The 15,756-nt window shown below is 43.5% G+C and overlaps 1 protein-coding gene and 1 long non-coding RNA gene across 9 annotated transcripts in view; one reads left to right on the top strand and one right to left on the bottom strand.

The window, feature by feature from the left end:
- Positions 1 to 3,469: 3,469 nt before the first annotated feature.
- Positions 3,470 to 7,092, bottom strand: LOC130188411 (uncharacterized). 3 transcript variants are annotated; one of them, XR_008830615.1, is made up of 3 exons: positions 6,989 to 7,092; positions 5,526 to 5,617; positions 3,470 to 4,261 (listed from the first exon to the last, which is right to left on the bottom strand). It is a non-coding gene; the product is annotated as an uncharacterized LOC130188411 (long non-coding RNA). The 3 variants fall into 3 exon arrangements; XR_008830614.1 differs by lacking the exon at positions 6,989 to 7,092 and adding an exon at positions 6,258 to 6,279; XR_008830613.1 differs by lacking the exon at positions 6,989 to 7,092 and adding an exon at positions 5,864 to 6,044.
- A 7,935-nt stretch (positions 7,093 to 15,027) lies between these two features.
- LOC130188379 (protein shisa-6) overlaps positions 15,028 to 15,756 on the top strand; it is a 68,307-nt gene continuing 67,578 nt past the window's right edge. For all 6 annotated transcript variants that reach the window (XM_056406718.1, XM_056406719.1, XM_056406717.1 and 3 more), the window contains exon 1: positions 15,028 to 15,590. In XM_056406718.1, the coding sequence (XP_056262693.1) occupies positions 15,028 to 15,590 (563 nt within the window). The remainder of the gene's footprint in view (positions 15,591 to 15,756) is intronic.

Raw genomic sequence — 15,756 nt, 5'->3', positions numbered from 1 at the left:
ATTCATCCTCGGCGTGATTGATCGTCGTCGTCAGCGCTCCGTAATGATCGTCTCCGTGAGCGTCGTCACCCGTCATCGCCGATAAAAAGGCAGAATTAACGTCTTCTAGTTTTTTCCGGAACTTTTTTTTCAACGCGACTCGTGAGCGAATGAGAACCATCTGTCTTCCAGGTGCGGCGCTCACTTCCTGTGATCACAGCGGGTCGTTAACGGGCTGCGACACGCCCCGCGCCGGCAGATGTAACGTCGAGCCGGAGCTGCAGACGACGTGAGGAACAACATTATTCTGGATTACAGGGGATTATAAATATTTTTTTCTGGGGGGTCTAAAACACGAAGACGTGCCGACGCTTTGTCGGCGCCGAAAGAAGCATGGCGTCTCCCTTTGAATGTTTCCCTCAGCGTAAACATCACGCAGCTGAAACACGATCAAATGAACGTTTCATCCTTTAGGGCAGAGGTCCCCAGCCTTTTTTGAGCCACGGACCGGTTCCGTATCAGGAATTATTTTCACGGACCGGCAATATAAATGACGTAATAAATATGACACACAGCAGCGACTTTATCGGCCAACTTGAAAACAGTTGTCATTTCCCCAGCAGAGGGTTCGGCGCGTGAGACTCGCCTGCAGCGATAAACCCGAACTTTAAGACTCCTGAACGCGGCTCAGACGTACACACGTGTGTATCCGGTCCTTTTTCAAAATAATATATTTTTCCGACTGATAAAAAAAAAAAAAATTTCAAACTTTATTTATTCACTTCTTTTCTCCAGAATACGATTAACCCTCCGTCAAAATACCGGATCAATAACTCGTCTTCCTTGTGTACCCGAGAGGAACCGATGGCTTAATTGATCTGTTAATTAAAGGAAGACTGATGCTGATTGGCTGGTTTAATGGGCTGAAAGGCAACATGAAACACAGAGGGGTGACTTCTGTCAGCTGGAAGAACAAATGTCAGAAATGAGAATAAAGAGCCAAACAGAGAGAACCGCAAACCAGAAGAGTGAAAACATTACGTTTACTTTTATGAGAATAAAACATCAGAAAATACAGTTATTGTTCCTATATTAAAGTTTTTTTTAAAATTTAAAGTGAAATTTCAGAATTATGTTGGTAAAGTTCTTTTGATGCATAAATACATTTATAATATTTAAGTCACGTTTCAGATTAGTCAGAATAAAAGTAATTTACAGATGTTAAGGTCCGAAATGGGAGAATTATAATAAGTAGGTTTTCTTTAGTGTATAATCATCGAAATATAATAATGATGTCACCGTTACCCCGATGAGCTGTTTACATGTACACAGGCTCTTCTTCACGGAGGCCGCCATTTTGTCTACAGGAGCCCAGAAGGGACAAACTGGAAGAGTTGAGCTGTTGAACGTTGACGCTTAGATAAATGTTTCCATAAACTGTGAAAACCATTCAAAGGGAGACAAAAATATATGTTAAATTCCAAAAACGGAGAAAATCACGTTGCCTCCGCGTCGCCGTCGTCATGGCGACGGCGGCTTGCAGCTAACAGCGCCGCGGTGTCGCCGGCTCAGAGACAACGGTGATTCAGAATCTAATAATGTTCTGAATATCGTGGAGAGAAACTTTAAAGTCAGACTTCAGACACACACACACACACACACACACACATGTTTAATAAGCAACTAAATCCTTTCCCACCTCCTCCTCAGCACTTGCGTGGCATTTCATTTATTATTCTGAAGTAAACCGGCTTTGGCAGGTTTTCACATTCCCCTGAACACACACACACACACACACACACACACACACACACACACACACACACACACACATCCTTGCGTACCTCCTTTGTGGGGCCTGAACTTGTTTTACCCAATTGTGGGGCCCACCCTTTCTAGTGGTTCTACAACTCTGTAAAAAATCAGGCAGCATAACAAAAAAATCTATTAAATTAATATCTATTCCATTTATCAAATTTCCAAACTATTTTCTTTGCGCTAGTTTTTTGGTTACTTCGTGGGGTCCGTTTCTAGCATTCACAACTTGTGGGGCCCATTCTCACACACACATTTACATGTCAAGGTTTTATATCTTTGCTGGTCCCGCATTTCTCGTTTATATATCTTAGCAAGACACATTAATACTATCTGGAAGCAACCATGTTATCCATTGTTTTTCCTTGCTTACCAAAGGCATAGCAGGACTAACCAAAGAGTGACTCTTAGATAGACAAGGCATTAACATTGTATTCATAGAATTACCTTATGCTCAACACTTTAAGCCATGAAACCTTCTCCAAATCGATTGAGCAGGTTTTTAATAACACACACACATGAACAAACGTCTATTGGTACATGTTAACAAACATATTTAACAGAAAACTTAATTCGGACAAAGAAAACATGAACATGTGTCTATTGACACGTTAACCAACATGTTGTCGTCGAAAAGACATAACTTGGGAGCACTTTATACAGTACACACTATTTAGCATTAGTAAAGCATGAACAATCACTGAATTAATCATTTATAAAGCATTATTCAAACATGAATCCTCATTAGTAACTCATTAGTATGCAATTCATAAACAGTTATAAATGTTTCATTCTTGTTTAATAAGATTGGGGTTGCATTCTTTATAAATGATGGATTCCATTTGTAAATTAAAGTGTAAGGGCAAAGTGAGTAAATGATTTTAAAAGCAGCAATTCAAAATTAATTCAGGTAGTTACTACTCGTTAGTAAAGTATTAGTTAAGTATGTTCTGTGATCTAATCCAAAGTGAAGACTATCTATGCTTTGCAAAGCATTTCTAAGCAGTGCCTCAAAGCTAGCAGAACTCTTATATTTTCAACAGAAAAGGAGATACACACAAGACAAAGTTATAAAACATTAATATGATGGTGCTGGGAGGTCATGCCCGTCTGCACGAGTGTTCCATAGTGTGTTTGCACATAGCTACAAACTCACCAGCTAGCAAGCTTGTCACTGGTCCAGAGAGAGGCACTGGCACCTCGGTTGTCAGTAGACCAATCCAGGTGATAGCGAGATACTCATTATCAATAATTTTACCAGCAGACTGATGTGCATTGGTCGCGAAGGACCCGCTGTGTCCCATCATAGTGCCTGATCAAAATAAATCTGGCCAGATGATGGGCCTGAGACTTTCTGAACAGGCAACGTGGGACTCATCGGGTCCTCCTAGAGTGCACACGCAGTGGCCCACGTAGTGCCGAACAGTTGATGTTAGCTGATGCACATCAGTAGCATGTTTCATAGTTTGTTCGCACAAATGATTGATGAGTATCTCGCCATCACCTGGGTTGGCCTACTTAGAACTAAGGTGGCGCGTGCCGATGCCTCTCTGGACCAGTGACGGCTTGTTAGCTGGCGAGCTAGCAGGCTAGCCAGAACTGGGGCCAGCCATAGCTAGCATAATCAATAATATGTAGCTATGTGCCAACAAACTATGGAACACTGTGCCACTGACGGGCATGGCATCCCAGCACCATCATATTTACGTAAATATGTGAATGCATATTCACATATTTGTCTTGTGTCTATTTCCTTTTTCTGTTAAGAAGATAACTGAGACTTATGCTAGCTTTGAGACTGCTTATAAGTGCTTTGTAAAGCATAAATAGTCTTCACTTTAAATTAGTCCACAGAACATGCTTAACTAATACTTAACTAATGAGTAGTAACTACCTGAATTAATCATGAATTGCTGCTTTTTAAAATAATTTACTAACACTTTACAAATTATTTCGTAATCATCTATAAGTCCTTAATACTTCATTTACAAATGACAAATCCATCATTTATAAAGTGTGAAACCCTACTCTTATTAATCAAGAATTAAACATTTATAACTGTGAATGAATGAATTGCATACCGAGTTACTAATGAGGATTCATGTTTGAATAATGCTTTATAAATGATGAACTCAATGTGTATTCATGCTTTAATAATGTTAAATAGTGTGTTCTTATTATAAAGTGCCACCCACAACTTTAATAGGATTTCCTCAAAGAAAATATCAACATTAGTCTACTTTTCACTTTTTACAACATTTTGTTTTCAGAGATGTTATTCTATTTTTAATGAAATACTTGACTGCTCTCCAGTCTCTGTCACTCAGGGCTTGAGGCTCGGCTGAAATGCAGCGCTGACAGTCCATTTTCCCAGGAACTTTGTTAAGTACAATAAATCTCCTTGAATGTCGTTCAACAGCTGCACACTCCTGTGGTCTCCAGTTTCTTTTTACAGCAGTGGGTTTCTCTAAGTAGGCACAAAAAAAAGGTTATAGGTTTAAGAATTGTACATCTTAATTAGAGCTGAAACACTATTGCATCGAACACAAAGATTATCCAATGGAGTACTGACATCGTTCAGAGAACATAAAAGACTCCCAGTCACTGAGAAATATAAATAGTATTATTCTCCACAACAGTTTTTTGTTTAAAACTTAATACATTCTCAACAGCATATTATGGCTTGCAAAATGGGGCATGTTCAAAATACCTCTTTGAAAATGAGTACAGCTCATTAAGTATACATTTATACCTGTATTAACTTGAGGTTAGATCCTAAAGTGTTTTGTTAAAATTATATTAAGTCACTTATAGTTCAAATAAAACGCCAGGGCCCCACAAGGATAGGAAAGCAAGGATGTGTGTGAGGTTGTTTGTCTCAACAGCATATTATGGCCTGCAAAATGGAGCATGTTCAAAATACCTCTTTGAAAATGAGGACAGCTCATTAAGTATACATTTATACCTGTATTAACTTGAGGTTAGATCCTAAAGTGTTTTGTTAAAATTATATTAAGTCACTTATAGTTCAAATAAAACGCCAGGGCCCCACAAGGATAGGAAAGCAAGGATGTGTGTGAGGTTGTTTTGTCTCAACAGCATATTATGGCCTGCAAAATGGAGCATGTTCAAAATACCTCTTTGAAAATGAGGACAGCTCATTAAGTATACATTTATACCTGTATTAACTTGAGGTTAGATCCTAAAGTGTTTTGTTAAAATTATATTAAGTCACTTATAGTTCAAATAAAACGCCAGGGCCCCACAAGGATAGGAAAGCAAGGATGTGTGTGAGGTTGTTTTGTCTCAACAGCATATTATGGCCTGCAAAATGGAGCATGTTCAAAATACCTCTTTGAAAATGAGGACAGCTCATTAAGTATACATTTACACATATATATCTAGTGTTGCAGCCAGAGAGACAGTTAATTTCACATACACACACACATGTTTGTTTCTAGTCTATCCTTATGGGGCCCTGGGGTTTTATTCAAACTATAAGTGACTTTATATCTTTTTAACAAAACATTTTAGGATCTAACCTCAAGTTAATACTTGTTTTAACTTGTTTTAGATTAAGACGAAACCCTCAATCTGAAGTCCATCGAATAACTCCATGAGTTAGCTGACTGACATGCTGCATCAGAAAAGCAATGAGAACACATCTCTATCTTGATAGAGCTACATTGTGTACATATATAGAGACATCAGTGTGTACCTTACTCCCTTACCTGGTCTGTAGCTGCATTTGAGAGACATTCGCCAAGGAAGTCATATCTGAAGAGTTGTCCACTGCGACAGCAGGAGCCTGATTGTTGACCACCTGGGATTCAGATTGAAAAAGACTGCATTTAGAACTTATAGTAATGATGCATGTTGAGATACTCACAAGTTACCAAAATGACTTTATTTGAAAACAGTTTCTTAAACGGCACATAACTTAAAGCAGAGTGCATGGCATGCTCTAGAGGTCCAACAAGAACAAATAGGGAGCTGCACTGGTCCATATTCAAGATATACTTTAAAACATATAACAGCTCAGAGTATAACAATATATGCATGTAATAACCTGAGGTTAGATGCTGAAATGTGTTGTACAAATGATGTGAAGTCACTCAAAGTGTGAATGAGACGAGAGGGCCCTATAAGGATAAACAAGAAAAGTGTGTGTGCATGTGTGAGGTTAACCATGAAATCAGTTTATGTGAGATAGAAATCCCAGGACCCCATAAGGATGGACCAGAAACAAATGTGTGTGTGAGGTTAACTGGCTCTCTGGCTGCAAGACTAGATATACGAGTCTAAGATTAAGACGAAACCCTCAATCTGAAGTTCATCGAATAACTCCATGAGTTAGCTGACTGACATGCTGCATCAGAAAAGCAATGAGAACACATCCCTATCTTGATAGAGCTACATCGTGTACATATATAGAGACATCAGTGTGTACCTTACTCCCTTACCTGGTCTGTAGCTGCATTTGAGAGACATTCACCAAGGAAGTCATATCTGAAGAGTTGTCCACTGCGACAGCAGCAGCCTGATTGTTGGACACCTGGGATTCAGATTGAAAAAGACTGCATTTAGAACTTATAGTAATGATGCATGTTGAGATACTCACAAGTTACCAAAATGACTTTATTTGAAAACAGTTTCTTAAACGGCACATAACTTAAAGCAGAGTGCATGGCATGCTCTAGAGGTCCAACAAGAACAAATAGGAGCTGCACTGGTCCATATTCAAGATATACTTTAAAACATATAACAGCTCAGAGTATAACAATATATGCATGTAATAACCTGAGGTTAGATGCTGAAATGTGTTGTACAAATGATGTGAAGTCACTCAAAGTGTGAATGAGACGAGAGGGCCCTATAAGGATAAACAAGAAAAGTGTGTGTGCATGTGAGGTTAACCATGAAATCAGTTTATGTGAGATAGAAATCCCAGGACCCCATAAGGATGGACCAGAAACAAATGTGTGTGTGTGAGGTTAACTGGCTCTCTGGCTGCAAGACTAGATATACGAGTCTAAGATTAAGACGAAACCCTCAATCTGAAGTTCATCGAATAACTCCATGAGTTAGCTGACTGACATGCTGCATCAGAAAAGCAATGAGAACACATCCCTATCTTGATAGAGCTACATCGTGTACATATATAGAGACATCAGTGTGTACCTTACTCCCTTACCTGGTCTGTAGCTGCATTTGAGAGACATTCACCAAGGGAAGTCATATCTGAAGAGTTGTCCACTGCGACAGCAGCAGCCTGATTGTTGGTCACCTGGGATTCAGATTGAAAAAAAGACTGCATTTAGAAATTATAGTTATGATGCTTGTTGAGATACTCACAAGTTACCGAATTGACTTTATTTGAAAAGTCTATTCAATGGCAAATAACTTAAAGCAGTGTGCATGGCCTATTCTAAAGTCTAACAATAACATATAGGGGGCTACACTGATTCATATTCAAAATACACTTTAAAACCTAAAACAGCTCACAAAGTAGAACTATATATATATATAATAACCGGAGGTTTAATGCTAAAATGTGTTGTACAAATGATGTGAAGTCACTTAAAGCGAGAATGAGATGACAGGGCCCCATAAGGATACACTAGAAAAGTGTGTGTGTGTGAGGTTAAATATGAAATCCTTTAAAGTGAGATAGAAATCCAGGGCGGCCCATAAGGATGGACTATGAACTGTGTGTGTGAGGTTGTTATCTTTAACAACATATTACGGCCTGCAATGGAGCATGTTCAAAATACCTCTTTGACAAATACAACAGCTCATTAAGTATACATTTACACCTGTTTTAACTTGAGGTTAGATCCTGAAATGTTTTGTCGAAATGATATAAAGTCACTTATAGTTTGACTAAAATACCAGAGCTACATAAGGATAGACTAGTTCAGACTAGTGTATATTCTTTAAACACAGGTCAATGTATAGTACTGAGAAATGCAATTGAGTAAAACACTGGCCCTTAAGGGACCTGAAACCCCCATACCTTTGTTGATATTAATGAAGCTTTCAATCAACTATGGCTTGGCTTAGGGTTACAAACGTGCGTGTATGTGAAATTAAATGTCTCTCTGGCTGCCACACTAGATATATATGCGTTTTAGATTAAGACTCATCCCTGAATCTGAAGTCCATCAAATAACTCCATGAGTAAGCTGACTGACATGCTGCATCAGAAAAGCAATGAGAACACATCGCTATCTTGATAGAGCTACATCGTGTACAGGTCAACATATATAGAGACAACAGTGTTTACAATACACCCTTACCTGACTGTAGCTCTATTTGGGTCACATCCATCATAGCTAGTCCAGTCTAAAGGCGTCTCCGTGTCCACTGCCACAGCAGGAGCCTGATTGTGTGTCACCTGGAATTCAGATTGAAAAAGACTGCATTTAGAAATTATAGTTATGATGTATGTTGAGATACTCACAAGTTAACAAAGTGACATTATTTGAAAAGTCTATTAAATGTTTATTCAATGGCAAATAACTTAAAGCAGTGTGCATGGCCTATTCTAAAGTCTAACAAGAACATATAGGAGGCTGCACTGATTCATATTCAAAATACACTTTAAAACCTATAACAGCTCACAAAGTAGAACTATATATATATATAATAACCGGAGGTTATATGCTAAAATGTGTTGTACAAATGATGTGAAGTCATTTAAAGCGAGAATGAGATGACAGGGCCCCATAAGGATACACTAGAAAAGTGTGTGTGTGTGAGGTTAAATATGAAATCCTTTAAAGTGAGATAGAAATCCAGGGCGGGCCCCATAAGGATGGACCATGAACTGTGTGTGTGAGGTTGTTATCTTTTAACAACATATTACGGCCTGCAATGGAGCATGTTTAAAATACCTCTTTGACAAATACAACAGCTCATTAAGTATACATTTACACCTGTTTTCACTTGAGGTTAGATCCTGAAATGTTTTGTTGAAGTGATATAAAGTCACTTATAGTTTGACTAAAACACCAGGGCTGCATAAGGATAGACTAGTTTAGACTAGTGTATATTCTACATACACAAGTCAATGTATAGTACTGAGAAATGCAATTGAGTAAAACACTGGCCCTTAAGGGACCTGAAACCCCCAAACCTTTGTTGATATCAATGAAGCTTTCAATCAACTATGGCTTGGCTTAGGGTTACAAACGTGTGTGTGTGTGTGAAATTAACTGTCTCTCTGGCTGCAACACTAGATATATATGCGTTTTAGATTAAGACTCATCCCTGAATCTGAAGTCCATCGAATAACTCCATGAGTTAGCTGACTGACATGCTGCATCAGAAAAGCAATGAGAACACATCCCTATCTTGATAGAGCTACATCATGTACAGGTCAACATATATAGAGACAACAGTGTTTACAATACTCCCTTACCTGACTGTAGCTCTATTTGGGTCACATCCATCATATGTAGTCCAGTCTAAAGGCGTCTCCGTGTCCACTGCCACAGCAGGAGCCTGATTGTGTGTCACCTGGAATTCAGATTGAAAATAAGACTGCATTTAGAAATTATAGTTATGATGTTTGTTGAGATACTCACAAGTTACCTAATTGACTTTATTTGAAAAGTCTATTCAATGGCAAATAACTTAAAGCAGTGTGCATGGCCTATTCTAAAGTCTGACAAGAACATATAGGGGCTGCACTGATTCATATTCAAAATACACTTTAAAACCTAAAACAGCTCACAAAGTAGAACTATATATGATATGATATATACCTTTATTCGTCCCACAGTGGGGAAATTTCAAAAATCACAGCAGCGGTGCACATCAGAGCATTAATAGAAATAATTATAAAACACAAAACTAAATACTAAAAAACTAAATACTAATACTAAATATACAAGGGGAAAACAAAGTAAAGTGCTGAGTCAAGTGTTGAGTTTGCCATGATCTCCTGCAGTGTGTTGTGCAGCCTGACAGCAGCAGGAAGGAAGGACTTGTGGTTCCTCTCCTCAGACACGGGGAGGAATCAGCCGGTGGCTGAAGGAGCTGCAGAGCTGCGAGAGTGTCCTGCATGGGGTGGGAGGTTCATCAGAGACGAGAGCTTTGCCATCATCCTCCCGTCCCCCACCACCTCCACAGCATCCACAGGACACCCAGCACGCTGCTGGCCTTCTTTAGCAGCTTGTTCAGCCTCTTTCTGTCAGCCGCTGCCATGCTGCTGCTCCAGGACACCACTCCATCAAAGATGGCTGATGCCACCACAGAGTCCAAGAAGGTCTTCAGGACCTCAGTCTCCTCAGCAGAAAGAGTCTGCTCTGTCCCTTTTTATAGAGTGTGTGCGTGGTCAGCCCAGTCCAGTTTGTTGTTCAGGTGAACACCCAGGTACTTATAAGATTTTACAATCTCAATGTCCAGTCCCTGGATGCTCACTGGTACCGGAGGAGAGCATTTACCACGGCGGAAGTCCACCACCAGCTCCTTGGTCTTACTGGAGTTGACGTGGAGGCGGTTCCGCTGGCACCATTCCAAAAAGTCCTGGTTCAGTTCTCTGTACTCCCTATCATCGCCGGCAGAGACGAGGCCGACGATGACAGAGCCATCAGAGAACTTTTGCAGGTAGACGTGGTCGGAGTTGTGATTGAAGTCCGAGGTGTAGATGGTGAAGAGGAATGGAGCCAGAACGGTTCCTTGTGGAGCCCGTGCTGCAGGAGACCCGGTCTGACTCACATCCCCCTATCCTCACATACTGTGGACGGTTGGTGAGGTAGTCCAGGATCCATGTGGTGAGGTGGTGGTCCACCCGGACTGCTCCAGCTGGTCCTCAGAAGCAAAGGCTGGATGGTGTTGAAGGCACTGGAGAAGAACATGACTCTCACAGTGTTTCCAGCCTCTTCCAGGTGAGAGCGGCATCGCTGCAGCAGGAAGATGACGGCGTCATCCACCCCGATGCCAGGTTGGTAGGCGAACTGAAGTGGGTCCAGCGATGAGCTCACCAGGGGGCGAAGCTGGACAAGGACCAACCTCTCCATCAGGTGTGATGTTAATGCCACCGGCCTGAAGCTGTTGAGGTCCTTGGGCCGCGGGGTCTTCGGTACTGGTACCACACAGGAGGTCTTCCACAGCTGTGGTACTTTCCCCAGCCTCAAGCTCAAGTTGAAGACGTGCTCCACTATCCCGCACAGCTGGTCTGCACAGGATTTGAGGAGCCTTGAGCTGATGCCGTCTGGACCCGTGGCCTTCCTCATATATATATATATATAATAACCGGAGGTTAGATGCTAAAATGTGTTATACAAATGATGTGAAGTCACTTAAAGTGAGAATGAGATGACTTGAAACCCCCATACCTTTGTTGATATTAATGAAGCTTTCAATCAACTATGGCTTGGCTTAGGGATACAAACGTGCGTGTATGTGAAATTAAATGTCTCTCTGGCTGCAACACTAGATACATATGCGTTTTAGATTAAGACTCATCCCTGAATCTGAAGTCCATCGAATAACTCCATGAGTTAGCTGACTGACATGCTGCATCAGAAAAGCAATGAGAACACATCCCTATCTTGATAGAGCTACATGGTGTACAGGTCAACATATATAGAGACAACAGTGTTTACAATACTCCCTTACCTGACGGTAGCTCTATTTGGGTCACATCCATCATAGCTAGTCCAGTCTAAAGGCGTCTCCGTGTCCACTGCCACAGCAGGAGCCTGATTGTGTGTCACCTGGAATGCAGATTGAAAAAAAGACTGCATTTAGAAATTATAGTAATGATGTTTGTTGAGATACTCACAAGTTACCAAAGTGACTTTATTTGAAAAGTCTATTAAACGTTTATTAAATGGCAAATAACTTACAGCAGTGTGCATGGCCTATTCTAAAGTCTAACAAGAACATATAGGGGCTGCACTGATTCATATTCAAAATACACTTTAAAACCTCTGAACCCCAGCTTTAGATCACATAATTCTAAGCATAAATAAGGGTTCCTTTCATAGCGTATAGTAATCACAACATTAAACAAGTAACCAGAGCAAGTAACACTGCGTCCTGCCCGTGACTGTAAGACAACTCCGACAGGTCACACTGCAACAAGGATCAAAGAGCTGACGCAGTGAATCACTGAATATATGCTAAAAATATATTGTGATATATTGTTCCATTTGCACCCCAAGTCTATTTTACATTGTGAGAGTTACAGCTGAACAAATAAGGCTAAAATGCTGTCAGACCAGCAACAGATTATTTTAATGAGAATACTCAATGCATTGATCAGCACACACTGCTCATTGAATGACTTCAACTCAAAACAACAGACCAGTAACCTTCCATAACTGCATGAGAAGGATGACCAGCCTCTTAGTGTATTCACGATTTAGACATAGAATATAGTGTTACACTAGCTATTTGAGTCATGTTAGCTGGGGAACATCACGGCACGTTTAGCGTCACGTGCTCTTTGTTTACATCTCGCAGAACTCAAACCGAATAGAGACAGCGGCAGTTACGGAAACAGAGCCATAGTTTCACAGATATAACCCGCCGAATTAAAACGGGTAACGCGTGAACAACACACAGCTTTCTTACGTGTAACACGAAGGTTTGGGACGCGAGTCAGCTCGTTATATCCGCTCTTCTTCGCCGATCACAAACCGGAAGTCAAATGCCGCCGGAAGACAGCGTCAGTTATGTAAACAGAGCTAGTTTCAGATACAACCCGCCGAATTAAAATGATTAACACGTTAACAACACACAGCTTTACGTGTATCGCGGAGGTTTGGGACGCGAGTCAGCTCGTGATATCCGCTCTTTCTCGCCGAGCTCAACCCGGAAGTAAATTGCCGCCGTGAGACCGCAGCAGAGTTACATAAACAGAGCTAGTTTCACAGATACAACCCGCCGACATAAACGGGAAACACGTTAACAATATACAGCTTTCTTACGTGTATCGTGGAGGTTTGGGGACACGAGGGAGCTTCTGATCTCGTCTGTACATGGGACAGCCCGAGAGCTCAACTGATAGCTACTATAGCTAGCATGAGCAGCTAGCGATCTTGTCATATAAAGTAGTACCATCTGAATAACGGAGAAACGGTTTTTGCTACTGTTGCAACACACGTGTGTTTAGAGTAAAAACACATATAATGAACTAAGTCATATTTAATAAAGTAAACCTACCTTGGAGAAGAAGTTCATGAGTTAGACAGATCCACACGGCTTGGGGAATCAGATCCAGATCTCGAACCACTGCATGGGACTTTGCCTTACATCTCGCGAGATTCGTGGACACATGGCGAGATCTCAGGCAAATCCCGCGAGAAGTTATACACACACACGGGAGTGTGTGTGCACACCAGCACCATTCAAACATAGTAGTGAGTAGAAATTCTACACACACATTACACACACTTTTCCAGTTTTTGTTACTTTATGGGACTTTAGTTAAAAAGCAACAGGAGTATCAGGGGAGGCTTCTGAGCCCATATACATCAAAAACGGTGTGGGGCCCTGATTTTAGGGCCCCACGAGGTAGGTGGGCCCCATACCGCTGGTGTGCTCCCTGTTTCGGGGCCCTACAACGTAATAAATGCAAGTACACACACACACACACACACACACACACACACGGAGGACGTGTCTGGTGGCTGGATGCAGCTTGTGCGCTCACTGATGCTTGAACGTGCACCAACAGCAGACAACTTCTGCACTGTTATCTTTCTGTTCCTCTTTTTCTCTTCCTCATCCTCCTCTTCCTCATCCTCCTCTTCCTCGAGCTATCGAGTGAAGCCTGGAGGCATATGCAGGAGGGGGGGGGGATACCGATTGATAATGAACTGAGGTACCTGAATCGGTGACATGTGTGGAGGGTAGGGGTGACGAGAGAGAGAGGGGGGGTGGAGGGAAGGAGGCGGGCCGGAGAGAGAGAGAGGGAGGGGGGGGGGTGGAGGGAAGGAGGTGGGCCGGAGAGGAGAGAGAGGGGGTGGAGGGAAGGAGGGGCCGGAGAGAGAGAGAGAGGGGGGTGGAGGGAAGGAGGGGGCCGGAGAGAGAGAGAGAGGGGGGGTGGAGGGAAGGAGGCGGGCGAGAGGAGAGAGAGAGGGGTGGAGGAAGGAGGCGGGCCGAGAGAGAGAGAGAGAGGGGGTGGAGGGAAGGAGGCGGGCCGGAGAGGAGAGAGAGAGGGGGGGGGGGGTGGAGGGAAGGAGGCCGGCCGGAGAGAGAGAGAGGGGGGGGGGGGTGGAGGGAAGGAGGCGGGCCGGAGAGGAGAGAGGTCTCTTTCCTCTCGCGGAGGCTCTTTGATTCGGTGGCAGTGGCTGAGACAACCTCCCGTTACCGGCCACCGTGTCCCCGGTAAGTCCTCCTCATCTTCTCTCTGTTGGTTATTAGTTTTAATATCTTTTATTATTATTAGTGTTCATTCATTCTGAAAGTAAAACATTTGTGAGGTATAAAAGAAAGTTGATAGTATTATTAGTATTTTTATTTATTTTTTTACTTCCACTGCGTTTATTCTTCTTTATGCAATTCAGGAACTATTCTTAGTTTAATAACTGTTCATGTTGTAAAGTAAAGATGTGACTCTGTGACTCTGTGGTTCTGTGGTTCTGTGACTCTGTGTTTCTGTGGTTCTGTGACTCTATGGTTCTGTGACTCTGTGTTTCTGTGGTTCTGTGACTCTGTGTTTCTGTGGTTCTGTGACTCTGTGGTTCTGTGACTCTGTGGTTCTGTGACTCTGTGGTTCTGTGGTTCTGTGACTCTGTGTCTCTATTACTCTGTGACTCTGTGGTTCTGACGCTGTCCGTGGTGCTGAGCGGCGGCTCGGGTCCAACAATCCAGTTTCCCCCAAAACATGATTATTATTCTGAAAGCTGCTCGTGACCGACCGACTGACCCTCTGCTCCCTCCCAGCGCCGCGCTCACCGGGAGAGAAATCCCCCCCGGAGGACACCGCGCGCCTCCACCGCGTCTCCACCGCGCCTCCACCGCCGCGTCTCTGCAGACGAAATCAAAGAGGACAAAAAGCAGAACCTTTTTTTATTAGAAGAAGAAGAACAACAACAACAACAACCAGCTTCGTTCACGCTGGACAGAAGATGCTGTGCGTGTCCGCCGCGCGCCCCTCCGAGAGCTCGGCGCAGCCCCGAGGAGTGAGCATCCCCCCCGCCATGAAGAGCCGCGCCAGAAGCTGCCCGCGGTAAAGAAAGTGGAGAACACAACAACCCCGCGCGTCCTCAAACGATGGGGATAACGCACCTCCTGCTTCTGCTGATGTACCTGGACCCGCTGAACGTGCTGCGCGCCGCCGCCGACCACCCCAAGAGGAGCCGCAGCCCGCCGCCGCGCAGGAGCCCCCCGAAGGTGAAGGAGGTCAACGGCAGCAGCACCGCGGCGCCGCCGGCCGCGCCGGGGCGCGTCACGCAGCTCCAGGCGCCCCCCGCCGTGCAGCACAACACCTGCCTGGGCTACTACGACGTGAGCGGCCAGTACGACAAAGAGTTCAGCTGCAACAACACGGACCACCGCTTCTGCTGCGGCAGCTGCTTCCTGCGCTTCTGCTGCGCGGACCGGGGGAAGCGGCTGGAGCAGCGCGGCTGCACCAACTACAACACGCCGGACTGGATCAAGACGCAGCAGCCGTCCCCGGTGCCGACCGGCGACACGTACGACCCGGAGCTGGACCAGACCAACGCCACTGTGTACATCACGTGCGGCGTGGTGGCGCTCGTCATCGCCATCGGGATCTCCGCGAAGGTCGCGTACGACAAAGCCACCAAGCCCCCCCAGGAGATGAACGTGCACAGGTGAGTCCGGCGTATTGTGTACGGGATGAGAACGCTCCATGGCAACCTTAAAGGGACAGTGCACACACCCCGTGGAGGTGAGGTTGCTGCGTGTGTGGAGGATCCTCAGTAGCCGGGTCAGGGGTTCTGGAGGTTTTAGAGTGTTGAATAGTCTCGTTGTGACGTG

Source organism: Pseudoliparis swirei, chromosome 23 (assembly GCF_029220125.1).
Source record: "Pseudoliparis swirei isolate HS2019 ecotype Mariana Trench chromosome 23, NWPU_hadal_v1, whole genome shotgun sequence".
NCBI classification, from domain to species: Eukaryota; Metazoa; Chordata; class Actinopteri; order Perciformes; family Liparidae; genus Pseudoliparis; species Pseudoliparis swirei.
This window is presented reverse-complemented; position numbering and strand designations above follow the sequence as displayed.